The following is a 27,439-nucleotide window of genomic DNA, read 5'->3' as shown; positions in this document are numbered from 1 at the left end:
TCCATGCAGTCCTGAGGGTAGGCCTTGGCTCCGCGGCACTTGTCTCCAGGCAGACCTTGTGAGTGGTTGCAGTTTTTCAGGCATGGAGGTGAGAGCATACTTAGCTGTGGAGAGATTTGGCACTGGGTCCCTATAGGATGACAGCAGCGCTTTTTGGCTGAGGTCCAGGGCTATGTTTGGTGCAGAAGAAACCATGTCTGATTTTTCAGACATGGGTGTGCTGGAACCAAGCACACCCGTGTGGAGTCACTGGGAGGTCCTGGGGGACCCCAAACATCTCTATTCCAGACCAGCCCATCTTTGCAGGGAGCTCTATCCTGCAGGTCTCGGTTGTTGCCTCACCCTTAGTTCTAGGACTTGGCAATGAATTATGACCAAGCTTGACACTTCGGGCCAGTTGGAAACGTTCTTCTCTTGTCTTCATGCTTCTCCTCCATGGTACCTTTTGTCAGTACTTTCTGTTTCCAATGGAGAGGGTGCAGGGTGCTGCGGACTGAGGCATGTTTAAGATTCAGGTCCGGGGAAATGCTCGAACTGTGTGTGTGCCCTATGGGGGGGACTTTCTGTAACCACCTGAATTCCACCTGTGATGCAGAATGAGAAACAGCAGTGACTCCAGCTTCATCTCGTTTCTGCTCAACCGCCTCAGGGGAGCTCGGAGCTACTCTGTTGATTTTACAAACACCTCCCAAATCCTTGAAAGTGAGAGCAATTAAGAGTCTTAGTTTGAAGCTCTTGGGACATCAGCTGCATTTTCCAGGTGTCCTGCTTTCAGTGATCAGTCTGTCCTTGTACCCTTTAAGTAATTTCTCATCCCTCAGCCCCTTCCACCCTACCACCCTGCTGAGTCCCCAGTGTTTGTTAGGGAGAAGGTTCTGATGAGAGTCAAGAGGCTTCCTGGCTGCCACAAACAGTTCCTTCAGGGCCCTTACAAATGAAGGCAGCCCGTCCTTTCCAACTCTGCCTCCATCAGAGGGATCAGCGTTCTGGGACATTTGTGCTCTGGACTTCATCATAAATCAGACATACATCAGGGCCATCGTCACCTGCCAGGTGTGAGCAGCCACTTGTTCCTTCCACCTTAGGTTTCTGTTGGTGGCTTAGCCTTTGGTGGAAAGAGCAGGTCCCACTGCTGGGCAGTGCCCTCCCCACAGTTCCTTCCAGGCCACCTGGGGTCCCATGTTCATCCAGTCCTTAAGCATCAGCTGCGGGCCAGGCCCTGGGGATGCAGCCTGAATGAAGCAGAGGAGAACCCTGGCGACCATATCCACCAGGGAGGACACAACAGTGAAGAAAAGCAAGTCTGGAGGGGTTTCTACTCTCCACGGAGAAAGTAACTCCAGGAGAGGAGGAAGGGCCTGGGAGGAGGGAACTGCAGTCTTCATGTCAGCGTTCTGGAACGTGGCTGGGGAAGCAGCCTTCGGGGAGGGGCAGGGAAAGAGCAGGTCCAGGGGTGGCCTGAGCTGGCCGAGGGACTCTAAGCCAGGGTGACCAAGCAGGCAGGTGGGAGGAGAGGGGTTGGGGCCAGAGGGGAAGTGGGAAACGGGCTTCGGGAGTTCCGCAGGTCACTCTGAGGACATTGGCATCTGCTCAGCGTTTGAGTCTGAGGTCTCTCTTCAAGGCCCCTTCTCTGCCCAGTGCTCGAGACCTTGTGCCTGTGTCCATAGACTCCTCCTGACCACGTCCTTGTCATTCCTAAGCTCACTCCTGCTTTGCTGAGGTGAACTTTGATAGTGTAAAATGCATGTGGAGAGAGCCTTCTAGACTAAAGGTTTCGAGCTCTGGTTGTAGGGAACCCACAGGGTTCCCTGGGGATGTGGGCAGAAGGCCTCAGGACAGCTCCAGGCCCATGGTTCTTATGTGGCTTCTGAGGGTCCCACCTACCCCACAGTTCATTCTCACACAGCAATGGAACCAGGCACCATTTCTGCAAAGTTAAGGAGGGTACTTCACTGTTGCTTACAGCCACCAGTGGGGCCCATTGCTCTCAGAATAAATCCAGACTCCTCACTGCAGTCCACCCTATGGGTCCACCCAACCTCACACCCTCCCTGCATGCCTGGCCTTGATCACGGTCCCGACATGCTGGCCTTCCTCTGTCCCTTCTGTCCCTCTGACAGGCCAGGCCCCTGCCCACGTTGGCATCAGACAGTCAAGAAGAAGCTCTGGCACAGCTCTGGCACTCCCTGTGCCTCAGGTTCCTCATCTGTGTAATGGGGGTAATAACTTCACCTACCTCCAAAGGTTCTTAGGAGGATTAAATTAGAGACATAGTGAAGTGCACAAAACAGTACACAAAGGGAGAACTATGCGTTAGAAATGATTGTTACCTTAATTGTAGTTTGGGGGTCTTGTACAACCCCAATGTCACCTCCCATGTCACTGCAGAGAGCAGGAAGAAGCCCCCATGTCCTGTTGCAAAATTGCATTTGTTGTTTTTGAGGCTGCAATATGAATATCCAGTCCTCTTGAAAATACAGTTTGGAATAGTCTTAGGTTTCATTCAATGAAAGGAAACAATCACTTAGAGAATGAGTTTCCTTGAACCGTCGGGGGCAAAGGAACCTGTCTGAAATAATCAGTGCTTTTGGGAAAGGGACAGCCAGTGTATTGTAGGCAGAGCCCGAGGTCAGCTGCTTGAGCGTCAGAGGCAGGGAGCAGCCCACACAAGCACTCAGACCTCAAGGGGCTGGCCAGGCCGAAGCCCCTGTGTCCCAGCCAGCCAGGGAGGACTGTGTTATGGCTGCAGATTTATCCTGAAGCCGCTGGACTGAGGTAGGGCCTGGCACCAGAAACAGAAAAATAAACGCAGGAGGCCAAATTTACACCTCCGCAAAGTCTTTTGATGAACGTTTGCTTGAAACTCTGCTCTTCTTCATATTTGTTACTGGTAAATTTGCAACACGGTTCATCTGTTCACCTGTTATTAAACATGTTCCTTTGGGTTGAGTTGGGGTTTTAGTTGTGGCAATTTTGCATACCCTGTTCTTGGATCCAGCTGAGGGTGAGCTGGAATGGAAGTGGTAGCTTTAGGACTGGAAAATCTCAGAAGAATGTAGATTGGATCTGGAAGCTAAGGAACGTGCATAGACCTCGGAAGAGAGGATCAAGGCTGCAAAGCCGACCGCCTTGCCTAGAATTGCTCCTTTGAACAGAGCTAGGGATGGAAGGAGGAAGTGACCCAGGCTTCCAGCCTTCTCCCCAGTCCCTGAGGATGGCCTAGCCCCTGTGGATCTCCCTATCCATTGGAGACGCATATTGAGCATGTACAGGTGACATTGTGTGTCGTCTGCAATTTGCTGGAAGCAGCAGGGAAGGGCAGGCCACACATGAAGCCAAAAGGACCAAACACCAGGGGGCCGCTATGACTGTTACAAGAAGTTTAAAAAAACAAAACAAAACTGTGGCGACTTGTGTGGCGAGTGCAGTCAAAAACAGTAGCTCAGCAGATGGGCTGTGCCTCAAACAACGTTATTTACAAAAACCGGCATCAGCTGGATCTTGGGCCTTGGTTTGCGGCCCTTGAGTGTGAGTCCTCTGCCCGCCTCTCTGGGTTTCTGCTTCCCTTCCATGTGGGCCTGGCTAATCCCTACCACTTCCTGAGCTCTTAGAGCTTCTCCTAGGGGCAGCCCCAGGATCCTGGCATCTCCCTCAGGAGTCAATCCAGGTCTGTGTCCCCCTCAGCTGGTGGCTGTCACCTAGGGCTGGAAACCAAAATGCCCGAGGAAGACGAAACCTTTGCTACACCTTGCCTGAAACGTCATGCTCTTAAAAAATGACTGCGTTCTCACAAAACCGAAGACACCAAAGGCTCTTTAGGGCACCTCGCACTTTGTACAAAATCAGAGAAAATCTGTCACTGCCACAGCTCAGGAGGTCTCCCCATAGGTCGACGGAGACTCCAGCCTCATCTGCTCTTTTGTGTTTAATGACTTTTTCTGATTATAAAAATCATTCCTGGCTATTGCTCAAAATAGGAAAATTCAGAAAAGTGTAAAGAAGAAAATTAAAATCACCCGTAATCCTACCAGCAAATATGAATATACGTTTAGGGAAAGAACGAAGTGTTAGCATAGTATTCTGTTTCCTTTATTCTTTTCTATGTATAAATTTACATATATTTTGGACAAATTTGAGATTGTGCTGTATCAGTATTTCTGCCTGGCTTTTCTCATTAAATTGTGAGAATATTCTCATAACATTATTGTAGTAGCTTCCAGGCGCCTCATCTCTGCAGCCTTTTCTCAGCGCCATGGCCGGGGGATCCTGTTGTGTCCCTTTGCTGCTGTAGAGCCCTCCAGTCCCCCATCTCACTCAGGGGAGAGCCAGGACCTCCCCGGGGCCCAGAAGCTCCAGCACTAGTTGGCCCCATCACCCCACCTCATTTCTGCCCACATGTCTGCTCCAGCCACACTGGCCTTCTTGCTCTTCCTCAGACACTCCAGCCAGCTGCTGCCACAGAGCCTTTGCACATGCTATTCCCACCTGCCCAACACCCTTCCCCAGATGCGATGGGGCCAGCTTCTTCCCACATCTCAACGTCTTGGCTCACAGGTCAGTTTCCATTCAATGTCCTCTATGTAATGAAATATTCACTTATTCCTTGTCTGGGTATCTGTGAGAGCGGGAGTTTTGTCTGTATTCATTTCACAGTGCCAAGCAGAGCCCCTGGCCTGCAGTAGGTGCCCAATTCCACCTTCTCCTTCCAAACCACCAGCCCCAGATGGTTGGGGGGTCTCCTCCCCTTGGCCCATCTACCTGCACACGGCACTTCCTGACTCATTCCACTGCTCCCACGCTGGCCCAGACTTCCAACCACCCTGGGGCTCCCCACACCAATTCTGGGGACTCCTCGATCCCTGTTCAGGAGTCGACAGAGGCTTTGTGTCCATCCTGACTCCTGTTCAGCCCTCACAACCTGAGCCCCTTTAGACAGCTGTAGACCCCTGTGCACATGCATGCGCACACACATGCACCGTCCTACTCCTGCCCACGCCTGTCCACGACCTTGAAATACTTAGGTCACTTATATCACTTTTGGTTGAAATACTTTGTCACTTTCTGTGGTTATGTCCTGTCTGTAACCATAGAAACTGAGTTGCCTTCCCCCCTCAGACCAGCCTTTCTCTAGTAGCGCTTTCATCCTATTTATCATTGATGAGTTAGTTGCAGCATGCCATATTCTTAAGCTCCTTTGTGAACGTGGAACACATCCTAAAGAAAAGTTCTTGCTGTGAAAAAGCTCCACCTGCCACAGATTGCCTGGCAGAGCTCACAACCAGCAGCAGGTACTCAGTGAGAGCTGAGTGAGGCTCAGACTCATGCAAGATCCACCACCCTCCCCAGCCAGGTCCCCCAAGTGCTCTCAACTGCTGACCCTGTGTGTGAAGTGCGATGTGAGTTACAGCTCTGTAGATGGGTGAGAAGTGCTGAGCAGTGCTTAAGTATACTCAACAAACAGACATTGCTGCATGCACATGCAAATGCTAGCTGCATTCATTCAAACACCTATGCATGGAATAGGTGTTTATCAAGCATGTACTTTGCCTCTAGCGCTAAAATTTGAAGCATCTGTGAAATGAGACTCCTGCAAGAGGATGAAGTAGGCTCTAATCCTCAGAACTCCCAGGATCAGCTGTGACATCTTGATCTGATCGCTTTGGCTTTGTTGCTCCTGGGGTTGCTCTGGGATGTCAGAGAGAGACTAGAGGAGAGAAGGGGGTATAGAGACAGGGGGAGGGAAGGAGGAAATGCCACCTGGAGGCTCTCTAGGCAATAGAGATTAGTGTTGAGGAGGTAGCAGGTGAGAACATGAGGGCTGCAGTGCACAGCCACCATGATAATCTGGCTGGTGTCCTGTAAACCACAGCCCAGTGCACCATCCCTCCAGCTACACCAGGAGCCCACCGCATGCAGCATCATAGGTCCAAGGCCACACAGGCCAGGATAAGTTCAGGTGTCACTCACCAACCTTGGAAGCTGGTTTCCTGTCCCAGAGAAGCTGCACATAGAACACAGGTGGGTGCACCTGCAGACACACGGACATCCAGTCCCAGCCTCAGGTGCCTGCGGGTTTTGAGTCAGCTGCTGGACCCCTCCTGGTCCTCAGCAAGAGCGCCAAGCACGGGCCAGGCCCCCCTCCTTGAGCATCAGGTTCACACCCTGTGCCAACAGAGAGAAGAGGGACTTTTATGTCTGCTGGAGGAAATGTCTGTCATCTCCCCTGGGTGCCAACGGCTTTCTGTCTTTGTGGGTGTGACCCACAGTGACACTGCATTTGACATCTTGACTGAGGGCACACTGCATGAGTGTGTGAGCCTAGAGAAATGGTCTGTGAAGCTACTTCCATACCACATGGACACATGACAATATGTATTCTGTTCCGTTCCTTAAAAAGGCCGGTCAGGACCCAATCAGTGGATCGTTTGAAAACCACTGCTCTAAGCCAAAGATCTCCAAGGTGGGGTGCGCGCCACTCTGTGCAAAGAAAACGTGAGAACTACTATTCAAACTTGTTGCAAACTTTAACTTGTTAGCTTTAATTTCTATTTTGTATATGCTTATTTTATATATTTTTGGTAATCAAATATATTATTTGGTCCACTAGATAAAGACACCAAAAGATACACATTACATACGTATAATGCGAACGAGTATTGGTGCATTAGAATATAAATGTGCAGAAATGCTTCCCTGATGGGGGTGCACTGTCAGAGAACAGGTCAGAGCCCACCTGCCTGGGCTGTGGCTGGCCCAGCCCTAGGAGCCCTTTGGGTGGAGCAGCCATCTGCCTTCTCCTGAATCTGTGCCAGCCACACCTCCTGCTCCCCTTGTTCCTCCTCACCCACCTGAGATCTGTGACTTCTAAGGCAGAAGGGCCCTGGAAAATTAATCACTTTGGTCCTCAGGTTAAAAATGGCCAGAAATCCATGTGCAGCACACACCCCACTGGAGGTGCTCACCCAGGATTTAAGTGTCTACCGGAGGCCATGTGGGTCGCCACCTGCTGCTAGGGGTCTAGGTCTCTTCACTGTCCCAACAGAGAGACTTTCGTTGCAGCAGTTCTTGGAGAAAGTGGAGAATCAATGGCGCCCTTCACACACTTCTTTGCCCATAAACTACCAGTTTATCTCCTTTTAAGTTCATCTTCAGGTAAAATTATCACAGGGTCCTTATCCCAGTCTGGAAACTTCTAATCAGCGGTGCCTCTGCTCACAGGGCACCCCTGCTGAGGGGCTCATCAGGTTGTTCTGCTGCTCCTGGGTCTCTTACGGACTTTCACACATTTCTAGCAAATGTGTGAAGTCTTCTGTTTTCTTACTTAGTCCTGGAATCTTCCTTCTGGCAGGTCTTAATACTGAAATGACAGTGTGGTTGCCAGTGCAGGAGGGATACATCACCCAATATCAAGAGGTTAGACTCAAAGCAGGTGGAGCTTCATTTCCCCGTGAGGACTAGGGGGGGATCCAGGGAGGAAGAAGGGTGATGTAACTATGACAGAGGTGCAAGTAGGGGTGCGGTCAGCATTTCTGGTTGTGCTGGAGAGACCCATGGACTCTCGGATGAGGAAGGAGGCACTGACTGTTAGCCGCAGGGCCGCTGAAGATTCTTTGGCAGACCTTGGCTTTGAGGGCTGGCTTGGGGGACCACAGGGGTGGTTGCTTCCTGGGCGCCCCATTATGAGATGAGCCTGGCCCAGGGTATGCAGATTCACATGCCATGTCATAGGGTGCTGGCAGAGGGCGGCCGCTGAATTCTCTGGAGGGTCCCGACATGAATGCCACTGTGGGCTGCGTGACAGCTGGGGTGGGCGGACAGGCTCCACAAACCGGTCTGCAGCTTGGCCAACTACCCCCCAAGCAGCTAGCACCCCAAGGCAGATTAGGTGGATGGGTGCCACCTGCCTCTCATGGGACCACTCTGACAGGGACAGGGCTTTGTCCAGTCCATGATAAGAGGGGGCTAAAATGAAAACCATTCACTCCGACTCCCTCCTCAAGCTTTTTAGACATCAGCTCTTCCAAAAGCCTTGCCTGTACTCAGGCTTTACATGTAAAACTAGGCAGCCATTTGTGCGGTGCAGGTCTGCCCGCACCTGCGTTTTAAACTTCAGTTATCCAAATAGTCACCTCAACTTGCCGGCCCATTGGGCAGCCTGACAGCAGCCTGACCTGTATGCTTCAGCCATCACAGGACGAGGAGCAGGGCTAGAATGCAAACACTAAGAGGACAGGATGGGAAAGGCACATCTGCTGTGTGCTGGAGGGATGCGGGTCACCCACGGGCTCGGGGCCTCGCTCTGACGGGACTGGCGGCCTCACGCAGGCCTCCAGCACACTCCTGCAGTGCTCTAGTGTTGCTCAGCCTCCGTCCAACTGTAATTCCAAGGAGGGAATCTCCTCCAGGGTAGAAGCTTCTCCCATAGCAGTTGCGTGGCCACGGCTTGTGGCCGGGCAGGGAGCATCAGTCCAGAGTGCTGGCACCAGCGTTCTACAGATGCCTGGGGCTCGATGTCCCCAGGAAATAAGAGTTTGGCATTGTCCGCAGGCCTCTGAGGCCACTACTTCTGTGAACAAAGGGAAGGGAACAGAACGGCTACCCACCCTTGGTAACTATAGCTGGCATCTGTCCCGCATGAGAATTTGCCTGACCTACTTCTCATGTCATCTTTAACCTCCCCAAAAATGGTCTGATTTTTGTTTTAATTAAGACAGGGTCTTGCTCTGTCACCCAGGCTGAAGTGCAGTGGCGTGATCTCTCAGGCTCAAGTGATCCTCCCACCTCAGCCTCCTGAGTCGCCAGGACCACAGGCGCATGCTACCATGCCCAGCTAATTTTTATTTTTTACAAAGACTGGGTCTGACTGTGTTACCCAGTCTGGTCTCGATCTCCTGGACTCAAGCAGTCTGCCTGCCTCGGGCTCCCAAAGTGCTGAGTTTACAAACATGAGCCACTGTACCCAGCCCAAAAAGGCCTGATTTTTAAAGACCCACATTTGAATCTCTAAAACGTACCCAACCCATTCCAATAGTCAAGGGCATAGGTATACCTCAGTGAATATATTCTGTTTTTTACATCAAGATGTAGCGAGAGGGGAGGGGCCTCCTCATGCTCTGCAGTGACGAGGGGATGGCAGCAGAGTCAATGAGACATCTCAGAAAAGGAGTGAGCAGTGGCAGTGGTGCTGCTTGTTCACTGTGTGACTTGGAACAGGTCACTTAACCTTCCTGAGCCTCAGTTTCCTCATCTGTGAAATGGCCACATTGCTGCACCTCAGATGGTTGATATGAGGGTCGGATGGGCACATGTGGGGATGAAGGTCAAGTTGGTTTGGCCAGGGGTGGTCACCAGACCCCTTGCTTCTTTTTTTTTTTTTTTTTTTTTTTGAGACGGACTCTCGCTCTGTCACCCAGGCTGAGTGCGGTGGCATGATCTCAGCTCCCTGCAAGCTCTGCCTCCCGGGTTCACGCCAGCTATTCTCCTGCCTCAGCCTCCCAAGTAGCTGGGACTACAGGTGCCCACCACCATGCCTGGCTAATTTTTTGGGTTTTTTTGTTTTTTGTTTTTATAGTAGAGATGAGGTTTCACCATGTTAACCAGGATGGTCTCGATCTCCTGACCTCACGATCTGCCCACTTGGCCTCTCAAAGTGCTGGGATTACAGGCGTGAGCCACTGCGCCTGGCTCCCTAGCTTCTTACCAGCTCAGTCACTGGCCAAGAGTCCCCAGTTTTGGCAGCCTTTCTCCTTAAAGGCTCTGGGAGTGTTCCACACACAACCCTTCAGGATGAGGGGTGCCCATGAGGAGGGTGAAGGAACCTAGTGTTAAAGGGAATCCTTCCCTCTCCACCGCTCCTGCTTAGTCTCCTGAAGAATGACGTGTTTTACAACTGGCAAGTGCTGATCGAAGCCCAGCCCAACCATCTTCCCTGCCCGTCTCAGTGAGGGGAAGCTCCCGAGATGTCTCCCAACAAAAGCGTCAGGCAGGCAAAGGCCATTCTTCATCTGCTGCTGAGTTTGTGAAGCTCTCAGGCCAGCAGCCAGCCGTGGTGGCCTTTGCCACACTCAGCCATGAGAGTGGAAGCTTCAGAGGAAGGCAAATGCCCCACAGGAGTCTCTGAAACACGAGAGTCTGGTCCATAGAGGGTTCTCAGGGAGGGTGCCGCCATTGGGAACCTGAACTTGCAAACAGTGTTCTCGAAGCTTGCTACTGCGACGGCATCTGCAAAGAACAGCAGCGTCGTCTCTTGGGAGCTAGAAGAAATGCACAAACTTGGCACGAGCCCACACCTATTGAGCCAGAGTTGGCCTCTGTGAAGGATCCCCAGGTTGTTCAGTGTGCACTGAAATAGAAACTCTTTTAGAGCAGGCCTTTGAGCAGAGCCCAGGACATGGTAGGCGCTCAGTCCGTTTTGTTTTCTGAATAGCACATCCATGAAAAGAGTCATGTGTTGCCTTCTTGTTAAACTGTGAGCACTTGCCCTCCTGCTTGCACCCTTGGCTTCCTGGATTTCCACCAAGATGTGGGTTTCGGGACACGTTCCCTCCCTTGTATTGCGCTCACAAGCCCCATCACTCGGTGCTAAGGTTACTCTTCCTCCACTCTGGGTCAGGGCAGGGGCCCGAGGGGACACAGCTATTTTGCACCGTTTTTCTTGCTTAGCTGGGCACCTCCCACACCACTGCTCTTCTTTTGATGTTATAGCTGCTGCCCTCCCTCATGACTGGCTTGCCAATCTTACTCCTTTTTTAAGGAAAAAAAAAATCCCCCTGCATACATTCAGTTTAAAGTCTCCTCAACCAGACCCAGAGATTTGGGGTGACTATAACTCTGGCGCTGTTGTAGACCCAGCGCTGAAATCCCCGGGTTGGCCACACCTCCCCACCGGAGTTAGGAGACCCATGGCTCCAGGAGCTGCGGGGAGAGAGTCTTCTCATTCAACCCAGCCCCACCCTCGGACGCAGTCACAAGGCTACAGCACACTCTAAACCAAGAGCCCATTCTGTAGAACTGTTTAAAGGATGGATGGAAGAAACTCTTCAGCTTTTCTTACCTTTCTAGACAGTTCTGTGGTTGGAAAGTGGTTGTGGAAGAAAATCACATCTAACCTAAGAAAGCTGGGGAGACAAAGTGTTGGGAGGGGCTTTGCTGAGCCAGGAGGCAGCCACTCAATGTCACAGAGGCCATAGGGTGATGAGCGGGGTCCCCTGTTGGGATGGTGATCCCTGGCCCAGTCTTTACTGTCCCATGGACAAGACTGCACCACTCACTTGAGCTAATCTCCCACCCCATCCAGTTTCATGTTCCCAGGAGTATCAGCCCCTGCAGAGGGGCCCCAGAACGGGGGCAGGCCCTGGGATGGGCAAACTCCTGCCCAGGTACCAGCAGCAGTCCTCATGATGAATGGATAAAGTTGCCAAGACGTTTAAAATATTGAGTTATCATTTTGTTTCCATTTTGTATGGAAGATGAAAATGTGTTCTCTTTCCATTAAAAAACGTGAAAAGTGTAGTGATTGGGTGCATTGGTTATGTGTGTGCACATCCATGTAGGAGGGCGGTGTCCACCTGATGAACAAACAAGGTGACCCCACATGCAGATAGAGCCACTGGAGTCCTTTCCTTTCCAGATGGCACCTTGCTGGGAAGGGGTGCACCCTCAGGCCGAATCCATACCACACGGGAGGGCAGAGCCGCCGGGCTTCCCTGCAGCATGGAGGCCTGTGTGCAAGACAAGTCTGCACCAACTTGCATAGTGAGGAGCTGGGAAAGCGCGGCTGCTCCTAATGGGTGCACGAGAGCTGCCGTCCCGCACAGGTACAGGCAGGCGAGGGCGTCCTGTGACCATGGGCCCACAAGGATGTGTGTGGCTGGTGAGGGGCCTTCTGATTGGGATGGCACTGGTGCCAAATCTAGGCCCAGCTTTATGACGTGACTAATTGGAGCTTGTTGTGCAGACAGTGAAAACTTCCCCAGATGGTGAGTTTTGTCCCAGGATCAAGTCACAGATCTGTAGCAGTGCCTGGGACTCCATGGCCTGTGTGAGTCTGGCAAACCTGGTCCCCAGTGGTGGGTGGAAAATGACCCCTCAGTCCCATGCATGTAGAGATGCATCAGCGTGTTGAGGCCCTCCGGGTTAGTCCACTCTGTACTTCCAGAACGAAGACTGCACAGGGCAGGAGGAAACGGCCCCATGGAGAAGCCCCTTGGCTCAGAAGCAGAGATGAGTCAACAGGATACAGCCTAACCACTCCTCTTCCTAGGAGACCCCTTGGCAGCAGTTTGCAGACCCCTTTGCAGCAGCCATGCTGCAGGGTTGCTGAGGATGCTGAAGCTTTGGATGAAGCATTGAGGACTTTCTTCTTTGAGGCAGGAGTTCTTACTTCTCCTGCCATCTGTTGAAGCTGCCTATCTTGATGGAAGCTTTTTGCCTTCACTTTCAGCACCGGCCTTGGGCTGGGGTTGCTAAGGCATGAGGGATGCATGCTGCCTCCCCACCCTCAGTCTCCGTCTCGGCCGTGAAGGGGGCACGGTGCGGTCACTTGTGAGCAGCCTCTCAGGGACACGTGCTGGTGGCCACCCAGTGCTCAGTGACATGTGGCACTGCTGAGGGGCCAGGCACCGTGCTCCTGGCTGCTGTGGCCCCTGATGAGAATAGGGATCCCGGAAATCTATGCTGACATTCAGATCAGGGCCCCATCTTTTCTGGATGTGCGTACAACAACCTGTTGGTGCTTGGATTTCCTGATTTTGAAAACAGTTTTCAGTACCAACTCAACAGTCACAGGGGGACTAAGTGAAACACTCCAGGCCTGTTCCTTTGGGGAAAAGGGAATCATTTGAGCCCGGCCTCAGCATTATTGCTGCCATGATTGCTGTGTAATGATGTCCCAAATGCAGGCGCATGGCAGGTGTGTTTAGAACGTGCTCCCATGCCAGTGAGTGAGATGAATGGAGGACCGTGCTCACTGTGCCCTGCTGCTCTGTCTTCCTCTAGACCCTGTCAAGTGGGCAGAGAACACTGGGGTCCAGGAAGCTGGCTCTCAGGTATTTGGAGAGCCCCACGGAGGGCTGTGGGAGGGAACAGGCACTGGTTTGTTCTCTGAGTAGCGCTTAGGAGGAAGCAAATGAATACAGCCATAAAATTGAGCAAAACAGCTGAGCCTGGTTGGAGGAAACATTTCAAAGGAAATAATCCTGGATTTAGATCACACATGTTGGATCCCGGAGTGAGGTTTTTCGTAACCTTCCTCTGAAAGGCAGATATTTGTAGTGGAAACGCTGACAGCCATGTGCCTGGGCCGGGTCTGAAGGCAGCTGGAACCTGCAGCCGTCCTGCTCCCCTGCTCCTGTGATCTGCTCCTGTGATCTGCTCGGCCTGCCTGGAGCAGCCCTGTGATGGAGCCGCCCTTTCTCATGCCACTTAAACTCAGCAGGGCTTCTGGGTTTTTTGTTTTTGTTTTTATAATTCATCAAGGTGCTACCAGCTGCAAATGCTAGCTCTGTATCTGGGTGAGACCTGGCATCTCCCTTCACTGGTTCACAGCATTGAGGGGAGTCTCCTAGATGAGGCTGACGTCAGACTCAACTCCTGGTAGGTGTAGGGGACAGGCCCCTCCTGGCACCTGCTGGCCTCCCATGCCAGGGCTTAGCCTATATCCTTAGCCTATGCCAAGTGTACACCCATGGCTGGCCACAGAGCGGATGTGACTGCCCCAGGTAGCCTGCACGTCCACAGTGGCTCACGTGGTCCTTCACTTGCCTGCTATGGTCTTCCCACCTTCATGGATTTCACTGACTCACTGCCTCTCTCCTCTTCCTTTCTGAATCCTGTAACTACTTCCTGGCAACTGCTGAGTCCCGTTTTTCCCATGAAGGCTTCAAACTGCGCCCCAGTGGCCTACCTGCAGTTTTTGGAAAGCCCTTTGGCCACTGGCCTAGGTGCCTCTGTGGTGCCCTACAGCACACAGCCCAGTCATGCTGCTGCAGAGACCCTGTGGGCCCCAAGCCCAAAACAGTACCCTGGCAGACAGAATGTGTCAGCCCTGCACACAACCACCCCACCCTGCCCAGTTTCTGCTTGGTGAGGAGAAAACTCAGAGACGGCTCCCGCTTCCTCCTGCCCCGAGCTCTGTGCTCCTCCAGGGAGGTCTGCCCAGAGGGCAGCTGGCATTTACTCAGTTCCTTCTGCTACTTCTGGAAAGGTGAGGGAGAAAGAGTGGAAGCTCACAGGCATTTACCCAGCCTGATGGCATTTGCTTAACCCAGCTTGTAGCAATCATCCCATGCTGATTCTAGTATCATATTTTCTTCTCAGCCACCTCTGTGTACACAGTAAAGAGTTCCCTCTGCTTTATTCTTTCAGATCACTGCCAGCTCCCCATATAGGTATGCACTTAGGCTGAGCCGAGTACAGCCTAAGGAGGAAGGGGCTCCATTGGGCAACCGAGTGGGAAACTTCCTCCAGGTGTAGGTTCAGGGGACGCTGTCACTCACAGGTGGTGAATTGACCTACCAGGCCCCAAGCACCAGCCCAGGGAGCCTTTTCTCACAGCTGGTACCCCCCCCCCAGGCTGTGTAATTCACGGACCTTCCCCTAGTGGGTGTGCCTGGGCTGCCCCTCCCAGCCCCTCCAGGCGATGCCGTAGCCCTGAGAGGAAGGATGTGGCTTAGCCAGCCAGGAGGGTTTCTTCCCCGGTTGCTCATGGACTTGAACCTTCATGTCACCTTTCCTGATAAGCACCACCCAGGATCAGAGTTTCGTCAAACTCTTCGCTGCACAAAATGCCTGCTGTCTTGTAGAACAGGTGGGAGATGTGGGAAGGAGTCATGTCCTGAGACTCGCCAAATCACTCAAGATGACAGATGATTGACACTTGTGGGGTGCACTCAAGGCCAGCTTCTGGGGCTTGACAGCCTGAGGGGAGGCGGTTACTGAAGAGAGCTTCCGTGGTTCATGCTGACCAGAGCAGACTCCCCTGCCACAGCTGGTCACCAGCCATTAGAAAGTGCATTCCAGTCACATGCTTTGAAATCTCCTCCGGGGACCTGCAGTGCTCAGGGCAGGCCGGGAACCTGCTGTTGTGGAGCATGCAGAGCCAGCCCATGTCTTCTGATGTGGGGCTTCCTTCCCGTCTTGTCCCTGGTCCCTCACTGTCTGCAGGGCTGCACCATGCATGCCAGAAATGGCCAGCAGTTGAAAAGATTGGGGAGACAAGGTACTGGCCCTTGGAAAACACTTTCCTCTCTATGAGTCCCCTCTCTCCGTCATGGCTCCTGGGGTTTTTGAGCTGCTCCAAAAACCTTGTCAATAAAACCTATGCCACCCCACCAGCCTCTGCTGTGTTTTCCCTGCCGTCTGACCGATTTGAACACATTGCCAGGTTGTGAATGGGAACGTGGCCTGGAGAGTGCAGAGGGCTGGTGTGGCACGTGACCATGATTTAATGAAGCCCCCGCTCTCCCCTTTCTCACTCAGCTCAACGACTCCGCCAAGCAGCTCATTGAGATGGACAAGCCGTGCCCAGCCGCTGCATCCAGCTGCAATGCCTCCCTGCCCTCTGACTCCGGCGCTGTGGCCAGCATGGCCCCAAGTCCCACTTTAAGCAGCTCAGGGGCGGTCAGTGCCTTTCAGCGGCGTGTGGATGGCAAGAAGAACACCAAGAAACGCCACTCCTTCACCGCGCTCAGTGTGACACACAGATCCTCCCAGGCTGCCAGCCACAGGCATTCCATGGAAATTAGCGCTCCAGTGTTGATCAGCTCCAGCGATCCCCGAGCCGCGGCCAGGATTGGAGACCTTGCTCATCTGTCATGCGCTGCTCCCACCCAGGTAACATCCCGCGGGCCAGGGCAGGCATCCCTGGGTTCTCTGGGGTTCTATCCTCAGCTCCATGTTCAGTGCTCCCTGTTCCTCAACTAGCATGGAGGCCACCCAGAACTGCCCTTTGGGGTTGAGCGGGGTTTGCCCCTTGCTACCTGGCACTGGGTCCCGCCCACCATCAGAAGCGTGGAGAATGGTGAGTGTGCCCTACCTGGTTCAGAAGATGGCCTAGTGGTGTGTGAGCTGATTCTCAGTGGTCCGGGGAATGTCTGAGTAATACCCACCCACCTCATGACAAGGTTTTTCTTTCCCATGTCATTTGGCTTCTGAATGTCTGATTATGTCCTGGAAGAGTGCTAGCTTAGTGCTAGCATATTTTTAGCATCTCTGCAATGTTTGCTAATTTCCCTTTCAAGAGAAAGAAAGAGCCAGAGCTCAGAACCAGAATAAAGTATTGTTGAGTACTTTCATTACCATTGTCTCTACAGATACCTTCTATTTCTAGACTCCATTTCCACTAGTTTTTTTTGTAAATTGAAGTCACCAAAGCAAAGCATTTAAAGGCTGGGCACAGTGGCCTGTAATCCTGGTGCTTTGGGAGGCCGAGGCAGGAGGATTGCTTGAGGCCAAGAGTTCAAGATCAGCTTGGGCAAGACTCTGTCTCTACAAGCAACCAGTCAATCAATAAAACAAAATAAATTGATTTAAAAATTTTAAAAATAATGTACAATATTTAGTAAGTACTTGCCTGTAACTCTGACAAGACCCTTCACAGTGCCATGCACAGGGCAGGAGTTGGGCAGGTTTCCCTTTTATGAATGCAGAGACTGCAGCCGGAGATGGAAGGGGCTCTCCAAGTGCCCGACAGGGCGACCCTGCAGTCACACTCCTGTGCCATTGTCATCAGACCTCCTCTGGACTGTGGCAGGTGTGCATGGGTGAGCCCAAGGTGCCCACACGATGGTACCCACGCCATTTCTCCCTGCGCTGCTGCTTCCCACCCAGTGGCCCACCCACCACCACACTCCACATTCCCTCCAGAGTCCCTCTGGCTGCCCTGGACACGCCTCAGAGCAAGGGCACTGATGTGCGGGAAATCCTGGGGCAGACACCCATAAGCAACTGGTTGAGAAGAACTGTCTTGTTCAAAATCACAGTGAACTCAGACAACTTTATACAGAGAATTGTCTTAAAAATTGCTGAGCTTCTGGAGAAGAGCCGTGTGATCTAGATGTGCCACATCAGCCTACACACACATGCACACATGTGCGCACATACACACATTACATGTACACTTGAGCACATGCACACCCGCACATATGCACTCCCATGCACATGTGCACTCACACATACACATGGCACACACATATACCTGCACACACACACGTGCACTTACATACACCACCATCCACATGCACACCCACACATACACACACACACGTATACACATATAGACCTGTGCACACATGTGCACTTATATGCACCCCCTCCACATGCATACACATGCATACACGTGCATTTACACACACACCGCTCCAGGTGCACACCTGCACATACACACGCACACACACATATACACATATGCACCTGTGCACACATGCACACACTTGTGAACTTATATGCTTCCCTTCCACATAAACACCCACACATAACACCCGTGCACACATGAAGACATTTATACATGCACACACATATTGGTGGATACACACTCATCTGCACGCGTAGGTGTGCACACACACACAAACGCTAGCTCTCATTGGCGGCTGAGACTGTGGTCTGGAATGGGTGCTGTAGTATCTGGAGCCGTAACCGTGCAGTCATCTGCCCCCATGGTTACCCCACTGCCTGGAAGCTTCCACAGCCTGTGCCTGGGAACGTTCCCCAAGGAACAGCCACGGGGGCTGCTGGTGCATTTTCCTTATGGGGAAAGCACAGCCTTGGTCTCAACCCTAACTCCACTCCTGACCTGGGCTAAATTCTTCTTGAGCACCTCCTATTTGGAAATGCCTGGGAGGGGCATGGTAACTCAGTGTCGGGCCAGTGTGGCTGTGCTCCCTGCGTGTGTGAACATCTTCGGGGTAAAGCCACAAGCAGTGGCTCTTGGAAGAGTCTTGCTTATTCTTTGCTCAAACATCCTGGACATCAGGCAGGTTGTCATGGTGGTGCTAAGACTCGGGAAGCTCACCCTGTTTGTCACCAACGACAAATTGTGGTAACTCTGGCCCAGAGCTGGGGTCCCTCCTTGGCAACCTGAGCAGCTACTGGCGATGTGAACAGTCGAAAGTTGTATTGTGAAACAAATTTGGCCCAAAGGGAAGTTGCGGCAGGTTTGAGGGGTGCCCCTAAGGAGAGGACTGAGGAGCAGTGGCCTGGCCCTTGTGTACCACTTGGGTAGGTCTTTACTGTAGTCAGGGACGCCCATCAACCAGAGGGAGGGCCCTTCTTCCTGATCACCAGCCAGAGGTGGCCCTGGAACTGCCAGGCCAGCACCTACCCCCACAAGGGTCTGGCCTGTGTCCTGTGTTGTGGGTAATATGTCCAAAGCTGCCCTTGGTGTTTCTTGGAGTTCTAAAAAAGGAGCCCACAGGGCCCATGAACTTTGCAAAGCTGCTGCTGTGTCCCAAGAGGGCCCGGGACATCTTCTCCACCACTTTTCCGCAGGCCCCTGAGATGTGGGCTCAGCACACGCAGGTGCAGGATCTGGTTTCCTCTCCTTCCCGCATCCTCACCTGCACCAGCATCTCATGTTGCCATGGCCTCTGTGTTAAAACAAGCAGAGGGAACCTTTCTAAGCCATCTGCAGTCTGATGTCTACTGGGGCAGGAAGGGAACAGATGTTTCTATTAATTTGCATACTACCTGGCTCCACAGGGATTAGAATTAGGGATTAGTGGGACTGGGATCCTGGGATCCACTTACCAGCAGTTCGACTTGAAGTGAAAGTCATGGCCAGGCTCCTGACTTTAGTTTGGGTCACCTCAAAGGGCAAGAGGTCAAATAAAGCAGATGCCGCCTGTCTCCCTGTCCTGATTTAATTGAGCTGCTGGGAGACAGAAGGGGCACCTGGTGCAGGTGTGAGCTCTACGTGCTGCCCTTGTGGGCTCCAGTGTCCTGCTATGGTCTGGATGTGCCCAGAGACCAAGCCCTCCCGGTCTGCCCTTGCTCTGCACTGCCTTCCTGGTTCCTACCACCTTGCTGGCCATGTGTGTCTGACCAGGAAGTGCTTGGCCTGAGGACTGGCCCGTGGCAGCCAAGGCGAGCCAGACTCAGGTCCTTCTGTGACCACAGTGCTTCAGGGATTCTCTTCCCCACCATGCTGGCCACACCCTGGGAGAGGGAGCCCAGACCCAGGATTCTGTGGTTAGTGGGTGGCATGGCACGTCGGCTTTGATCATTGGCCTGGAGAAATTCAGCATTGCTGTGTGCATGTGCTCATCCACAAACAGAGGCCTCTCGCGTGCCAGCACTGCCATCTTGGGAAACGTGGAGTGGACAGAGCAGGAAGGCCTGCAACCCCAGGCTCCTTGGTGCCCACAGCATGGGGCAATGCTGGCCCCAGCAAGGGCCACTGCAGCAGCCAGTCCCCTGCCTCTCATAGTCCCCTCAGGACCCAGCGTGTCCATTCAGGCTGTGATAAAGTATATCTTGACTGACAGGATGAATTCTTGGCACCTGGCGACTGGGGCCGTAGGGGAAGACCGGCTGGTGAAGTGTGCGAGGCTGGTCATCTGGACCAGGACTTTTGGGCCATGGGGAGCAGAGGATTTCAGATCGTGCGTTGTGTGTCCCAGTGCGTTTACTTTTGGGGTGAGCATGGTATGGTCCCCGACAGTTATTGAATCCTCATTGAACACTGCACTGGGTTCTGTAGAAAGGTCCAAACAGCAGGTGTCTGCCCTGGAAACGCAGCCAGCTGGAGTAGAGATGAGCCATTTGCTGGGCACTGTGCTGTCCAATGCATCGACTGCAGTTGATCCACAGTCAGGGTTGGTGGGGGGATATGGATGAGGAAGCCCCTCAGCTGGCCGAATTAAGGGGCTCTCGCTGTAATGGACTGGTTTTGCTGTTTCTTTGGTGTTGTCTTAAAATAGAAAGGAAGAATGCTTCAGAAATGAGTCTGAAGCACAGAGGACACTTCCCTGCTTCTCCGAGTGCCTGAGCACCGTGAAGCCTGGGCGCACAGCCTGAGAGCCCCGTGCTGGCCGAGGCTGGCCTCCTCCCCGCGGCTGTCGGGGATGCATCTGTGGTTTGCCTGTCCCCATCTCTCCTTTGGCTTCCTCTGCTGATCTCACTTTCTCTGTCCTGGCTTGCATCACTTCTCAGCTTCCCCGGTTGTATGGCCCACCTCACCCCACAGTGAGCCAGTCGTTCATTATTTCTACTTCAGAGATGAGGAAGCTGAGGCCCCCCCCGGGTGGAGGTGACGCCTCAGGGCCGTGCTTCCGTGCCAGCCCTCCCTGGCCTTCCAGGGCCCCACCCTGGCTGTTAGGAGTGCTGTCAGGACACGGATATCACTTAACTTTCCAGTTTGCTCTGTAAAATGCACAGGGCTGACCTCAAGCCAAAGGAGACGCGCAGGAGAATGCCAGCAGGTCCCTGCAGTGTTCCGTAAAGTGCCCCTGCTTTGCTTTTGTTTTAGGCTGAGGCCAGGCTCAGTGCAGCGCACAGGACAGGGTGCTGGGGTGGAGGTGCGGGCTCCCACTCTCTAGCTGTGTCACCCCAGGAGAGTTACTGAACCTCTTGGAGCCCTGCAGTTAAGAGCCAGCCTCCAGAGCCAGACGGCCAGGTTGAGCACTTATCCTTGTACCTGCAACCTTGGGAAAGCTGCCTGACTTCCCAGAAACTCCACTTCCTGTCTGTTCAATGGAGCCAAGCTGTGCCCCCCCACACCCTCATGATCGTTGCGAGGGTGGAGTGAGGGGGTGCGTGCGGGCCACCCTCCTTGGTAGGTGTACCTTGAGTGTTGGCTGTGGTGGCTGTTTCTGCTGCTCAGGGAATCGGGGAATGAATCACCAGCCCAAGACGCCAGACACCAGACACATCATCTCTAGTCACTGTTGTCTGCTCCAAGAGCCCATCTCTGGCTTGGTGCTGTGCTGGGTCTTGGAGGTTTTGGAAGGCTGGCGGTGGGTAAGGAGTGGGTGTGGCCGAGACCACTGCAGGACGGGAAGGAGGGGAAGAAGTAAAGGAAGGAGAAGAAAAAGCGTCAGAGACTCTGACACCCACACAGCCTGAAATATCCACTGTCCAGCTCTTTGCCGGAAAGGGCTTTAGGCTGAGGCTTTGTTGATGAGAATGCTGAAAAAGAAGAGCTGTGAAACAGAGGAGAGAGCTGGGAGCTGTGTAAGGTGAGCTCAAGACCCGGCGGGGAGGGAGGTGCCGATGCAGAACAGGCCAGCGCCTGGCTTCGGAGTAGCCATGTGGGAAATGCTACAGGCTGGAGACTGGGAGTCTCAGCGGCTACTCTGCAGGGGCAGGGACGGGGGACAGAAGGATGTGGGAGTGGGGCCTAGAAGGAAGCTTTGCCAGGCCTAGGCCGGCCACAGGCACAGTCACGGTGGCCAAGGAGCTGCTGGGGCTGCCGCTGGGCGCCTCCCAGAAGCTGCCACGGGAACACAGGGCCTGCGCAGGTGGGGTGCAGCCCAGGCTGGCGGCCAAGCAGAGCTGACCTTTCTCCCACTGGGTGCCCTCCCAGCGCCTCTGTGGAAGGCCCAGTCCCATTCTTCTCTCACTGACCTACTGCTTCCTCTTTCCCCTGGATGTGCTCGACTCTCTGCAGTCTGATCTTTTCCACCACCCCTGCTGCTGAAGCTGACCCAGCCACAGTTACCAGTGCCCTGCCCAGTGTCCTCCTTCCTCATCCACCATCTTGACCTCTTGACAGCAGTTGACGCTGTGGACAGCACCCCTTCCTGAGCCTGTCCCCTTTGATCTGTGACTCTTCTTTCCAGAGCAGCCCTGTCCCGGCCCCTCCTGCCAGACCTTCTTTCTAGCTCCTACATCTACACAGATACCAGTGCCCCCCGCCTTCTCTTCCCATCCTGGGCACACTCACCCATGGGGGCTCACCCTCTCCAGAACCCCAGCCAACGTCCCTAAACTCTGCCTGCCGCCACCTCTTTCAAACTACAGATTCTCTTCTCCAACTACCTGCTGGCTTCCTGGAGAGACGCCTCGACTTCAGTGCATGCCAGGAGCAACCGATGACACCCCTCTTTCCGCAAACCTGCTTCCCCTTCTGTGTTCCATCTGCTCTTCAAGGAGTCACCACTGTCCTTAGGTGCCCTGAGCTAACACTCTTCGTCTTCCCCAACGCTGACTCCCTGCCCCTGAGTTCCCTGCTGAGTCCCTTGGAAGGTTCTGGGGAGCCTTCAGACTGGCCCTTGGTTGCCTCTCCAGCTCCCGGCAGCACTCTCCACTCCCACAAGCCCATGCAAATCTGCTGCCTGCGACCCACACTGCTCTGGCCTTGGCTCGTTTCTCCCCGAGACTGCCGCAGCTAATCCCTTCCCACCTGCCCATGTCCCTTTTGCTGCCCTTCAGCATGGCATTCTACCTACCAGCAACCACAGACACATACCTGTGCAGAAAGGGGCCTGCCCGCCCTTCAGGCCATCTGACATGTTCACCCCCTTTGGCAGCTTTCTGTGGCCCCATGTCACCTTTCCACCACCAAATCAATTCCCCCACTATCTCTTTGCCTGCAGGACTTCCCATGTGCCCATGATGGAACATTATTTGTGTGTATGGCTGTCCCCACTTCCTCCCTGGGCTTTTAGGTCCTTGAAGGCAGGAGCTAGGTGCCAGTGGCCCACAGGTGGGGCTCTCACACGCTAGCTTCCTTCTTGGGTGGGCCACAAAACAGCACCAGCAGCATTCCTCATTGGATGGTCTTGTACGTAAAGCAGCGTGGTAGCTAAGAGGCTGTGTGACCTTCCCCAACCCTCACAGGCCTGGCTGCACGTCGATGGCTGGGGAGAGGACACAGCTGTGGGGCCCTGGCTGAAGGTGTCCAGGGCATGCAGCTGGCTGAGCCTCAGCTGGCCCGTCCTGCTCATGTTTGCACCCCTAGGGATTCTTCCTTTGCGATTGGGAGAGGTCAGAGGCTCAGCTGGTGCTTCGGGCGTAATGGAGTATCATTCACATGTCAGCGCTCTGGTGGAGGAGGAAGGATAATCAGAGGAGGGGGAAAGAAGCCATTCAGGCCACCTCTACTATGACACATTTGCTTTTAAGTTATTGGATCAAATTGGGAAATGGTTGATTACATTTTAGAAAAATTTCCTCATAAACCAAGTATGAAATCAAGCAGGTGCCCAAGGACCCTCTATGGGCAGTCAGCTCTGGAGTGCCTGCGTCCATCACTGAGAGTGGCCGCATCACGTGATAAGCAGCCCACGTTCTCCAGGGCACCAAGCTGCGGACGCTTGCTTCTCACTCATACTGTGAGTCACCGGCAGAAGAGGGCTTGGCTCTACCATCCTCACCCGGGACACCAGCAAACAGCCACAGGCTGAGTCCAGCCACTGCTGCTTTTGGTAAATGAAAGCTTCGCTGGAACAGGGTCACACACGCCCATTTGTGTATCATCCGCAGCTGTTTTTAGGCCATAACAGAGATATTGAGGAGTTGTGGCAGAGAGTCGTAAGACCCACACAGCCTGAGATGTTTATTACTGAGCCCATTACAGAAAACGCCTGCTGACTCCTGGTGTAGAATGTCTCCAGGACCATAGCAGGGGCAGAAATGAGGCAACTAGAAATGAGGTTTCCACAAGGAAGCCTCTGCTCATGCTCTTTTCAGTGGCCAAAACCAATCCTACAGCCCCACCCTGTTGAGGGGGTGGGCACATGGAGTCCAGCAGGGCCTTGAGGAGAACCATCCCCAGGCGTCACTTCCCTGCAACTCAGCAAGTTTGCATTTCTGAGCACAGAGGTTGGGAAGCTTCAAAGGAAGAGCCGACACCTTTCCAACGTAAGGCCGGTGTGGCTCTGATGTTATGCTTGCACTGCCGTGGCACCCACTAATACTGCTCATGAGTGTCCTGCCTCTGGGCAGGGGCTCTTGGTGGCTCCAGAGTGTGGTCAGACGCAGGCTGACTCGCCATCCAGCCAGGACCAGCACCTTCACTGGCTCTTGCCAACTTCCCTGCTCTGGAGAGCACCATGACTTACAAATTACCTCCCAATAAGCAACCCTTGGAGATTAGGAACATACCCTTTAAAATCAATGGAAGGGGAAGTGTTTGAAATTCAGCCGGGAGAACATCAAAAGAGAACATTTCTCAAGTCTCTTCGTGTCTGAGAAGTAAATGAGGAGAGTTCCTTATGGAAGCTTCTGGGCAACTTTAAAATGCACCACCAGCTGCTATTTGTCTCCTATGCAGCTTCCTGTGTTGGCTGGGTCTTATCTTTGCCACAGGACAGACAGACAGATGCTTCAAGCAGGAGGAAGTGCTGGGGAAAAGCTGAAGGAGCTGAAGCAGGACCTTCCTGCCTCAGGCCTGGCAGCCCCCAGACTTACTGCTTATAACCTATGCAGCCTCTGGCTCCGGCTCTGGCTCTCACCTGCAGAGCACGAACTGCCTGCGTAGCGGAGCACCTGGGCTTATTTTTAGCATTTTCAGAAAGTTATGAATTTAATTACGTGCCTTATAAGGAGGCAAAACAAAAAGTAAGGGAGCCTGGGATGAATTTTTTAAAAATCCCATTGTGAGAATCTTACACAAGAAAACTTTCTTCTACAAATCTGGAAATAGCTGTACCTCCGTGACTTACCAATCCTGGTCTTTAAGTGGGAACAGAGGGCACCGTGGCTGCCTGCGACCTGGCGTCCTGATGATTTTTGTCGATCGCAAAGCTTGCCAATCACAGTGCAGGGTGCCGGCAGTGTTTCTTTTGCTGCTATGACAAGCTAGGAACCGGATCCACGGGTTTCTGCCTGTGCCTCCAGGCCATCCTTGGGCAGAGTCAGGAAAGATCCTTGGGTCTTCTTGGCATTTGGAGAGCATCCGGGAGCTCTGGGTGGGCACTTATTGGCTGGCAGCATAGGAGAGCCACTCCCTTGTCCTAGCAGCTGTTGAAGCCACATCCTGCAGGGATCCACAGAGGATTTTTCATGAATGGCCACCTGTAGGCCCCATGGAGCCCACCAGGAGACTAGCACACAGTCTATGCCTCAGAGGGTGGAAAGAAGGAAGGGCCTTGATCAGCACAGGTAAAGCAGGAGGAAACTAGGCCACTGAGGTCGGTGTCCTCAGGGCTACGATGTGAAGGCCCGTGATGGCCCTAGACGGGAGGACTGTGAGGAGCTAAGAACCTTCTCCACCCAGTTCTCCTGACTGCCTCGGCCTCCCTCTGCCAGAGCTCATCTGTCCTCATGCTCCAGGCTAAACCGCCTGCCTCCCCACAGGCGTTATCTGGATGCAGTGTGGGTTTGGGGGGCGAGAAAAACGGGGTCCCACATGCCCTCACGCCCAGGCAGGGTTTGCTCTCAGGACCTTGTCCCCCTGTCACTGTCCCCTCTACCAGCCCGTGAGCTTTGCTGTGGCAGAGAGTGCTTTCCCTCTCTGTATAGGCAGTGCCTGGCACTGGCACTCTCAGACAGAAGGACGGATAGACAGACACAGTGAATTAGAGTTGAACAAAAGGATATTTCAAAGTCCACCCCTCCTGCAGCCACTGCCTGTAAAGGAGGCACTTTCTGTTTGAAGGCAGAACGGATGCACAGTTGGATGTGGATGAATATTGTGCCTTTTATGCAAAGCAGGACGGAGATGCCTCTGGCCTGATGGGTGCGCACAGGGAGGAGGGTCCAGGGCCTTGCTACCATCAGAGGCAACAGGCAAGCGAGATCTGTGAGGAAGGCCATGAGCGGAGGCCATCCACGTCTCTTCCTGATAGAAGAAAGGCTCTAGGGCAAGATAGATTGCTTCTTAGCTGAGGCTTGGGAAGCCCCGGGTAGGTGAGAAAGGGGTCCTATAACTTCCTTGACAGACCTCCCCTTTCCTCTTAGTGTTTTGAGATTTTCATTCCCCAAACTGGAGTCGGGTTATGGATGCGCTCCTCCTGTATTCCACTGTTTTAATCCATTCTCCTTAGTAATATTGTGGGAATTCCTTGTTAAGCTTTTGATCACAACTTTCACTTTTTGGTTCCAATTATTGGTCCAGTAAGACAAGGGCAGAAAGGGGAGGAGGTTCATCTTCTCATCACAGACACCTAGAGCAGGGGCAGCAAGCTTTCTAAAGGAAACAGCCAGATAGTGAATAATCTAGACTTTGCAGCCAGGTGGTGTCTGCCGCAGTGACTCAGCTCCACCCTGCAGTGTCAGAGCAGCTGGAGACCTCAGTGAATGGTGGGCGTGGCTGGCTGCCAATAAAACTTTATTCACAAAAGCAGAATGCTGGGCCAGATCCAACCTGTGGGTGAGGATCAAATATCCAGCAGCAAATTTGGAACTCCTGCGGGGGCAGGTGGCCTGTGGGCAGCAGCGGAGGTGAGTTCTGGTCTCCATCTTCAGCGGCGAGCAAGCAGTTCCCCTCACCAGCTGAGAGTGCTGAAGTTATGTGGGCAGAAGGCATGGCCGCTGCCTCTCCCAGGACAGACCCCCTCGCTGGGGCTTCCTGGCCGCTGCCGTCCCCGAGAGGGAGATCGAGAGGCACGCGGGGCCTCTGGCTGCACAAGCTGCTTGCTCCTCTTTGCAGAACCAGGCAGAAGAATCAGGCCATAAATGTTTTATTCCAGAGTTTTCTTTAGGAAGCAAGTTCATGAGGGTCTGATTTACACCCCGTGTAATGGAGTGGGAGCAAGTGATGAATAACGCATGCCCGTTTCACTGCTCCTTGGGGTTGATAACAGTGTTTTCTGGACTCATATTAAAAGTTTAAACGAGATGTTTCTTCTCGGGGTCTTCGTCTGTTCCATAGTGTCACTGAAAGAGACTCGGAGCCCCCGTACAGCCTGCCAACCCCCAGACCCCCTTTTTTCCCTTTTAGTAATCCCAGCAGGAAACTACTATGGCCTGGTTCCCAGCCACTGCTTAGGGGCCCCATTACAATGCAGCGGAGGAGTCTCTAGTGTCTGGTTACAACCGGGCGGTGTAGAATCGGGGACCCATGGCCACAGCACTGCCGCCAGAGCTGACACCAGGCTTCCAACCAGGGGAGGCTGGAATTTGATGAAACATATTGCCGTCACAAATGACAGCCCAGTCTTTACTGACTAGCAGCTCCAGGGCTGTGTGCCATTCACCTGTGAGCTCTGTGATAGGGAGAGAGATGCAGGAGCAGTGGAGCTTGCCTGGATCCAGGGCACTGCACAGTCAGGCTGAGCTCCAGCCCTGACCTCGGTGCGGAGGGCCCCCACAGCTCCACGCACCATCAGCGCACACGCTGTCACTTTACTGTTTGCTTGTGTTAAGTTCCATCAGACGAGGCCAACCTCTCCTACCTATAGCCCTGCCAGCTGACCCTGCACTACTGCGCTCGTGTGAAATGCTCACAGGCTGTGTTGTTGAGCATCCTGCCCGAGGGAGGGAATGCTGGAGTGTTCTGTAGGGTCAGTGCGTCAGGGAACTGGGCCGCTGCATGGTCGGCCAGCTCCTTCGGAACACGTGT

At 53.4% G+C, this 27,439-nt stretch overlaps 1 protein-coding gene across 1 annotated transcript in view; it reads left to right on the top strand.

Annotated features, from left to right (window-relative positions):
- The window catches only part of SH3RF3 (SH3 domain containing ring finger 3), a 371,252-nt gene that overhangs the window by 248,775 nt on the left and 95,038 nt on the right, over positions 1-27,439 (top strand). Inside the window, exon 4 of the mRNA XM_025353961.1 lies at positions 15,478-15,831. Within this exon, the coding sequence (XP_025209746.1) occupies positions 15,478-15,831 (354 nt within the window). The remainder of the gene's footprint in view (positions 1-15,477; positions 15,832-27,439) is intronic.

Source organism: Theropithecus gelada, chromosome 13 (assembly GCF_003255815.1).
Source record: "Theropithecus gelada isolate Dixy chromosome 13, Tgel_1.0, whole genome shotgun sequence".
Lineage (NCBI taxonomy): Eukaryota > Metazoa > Chordata > Mammalia > Primates > Cercopithecidae > Theropithecus > Theropithecus gelada.
This window is presented reverse-complemented; position numbering and strand designations above follow the sequence as displayed.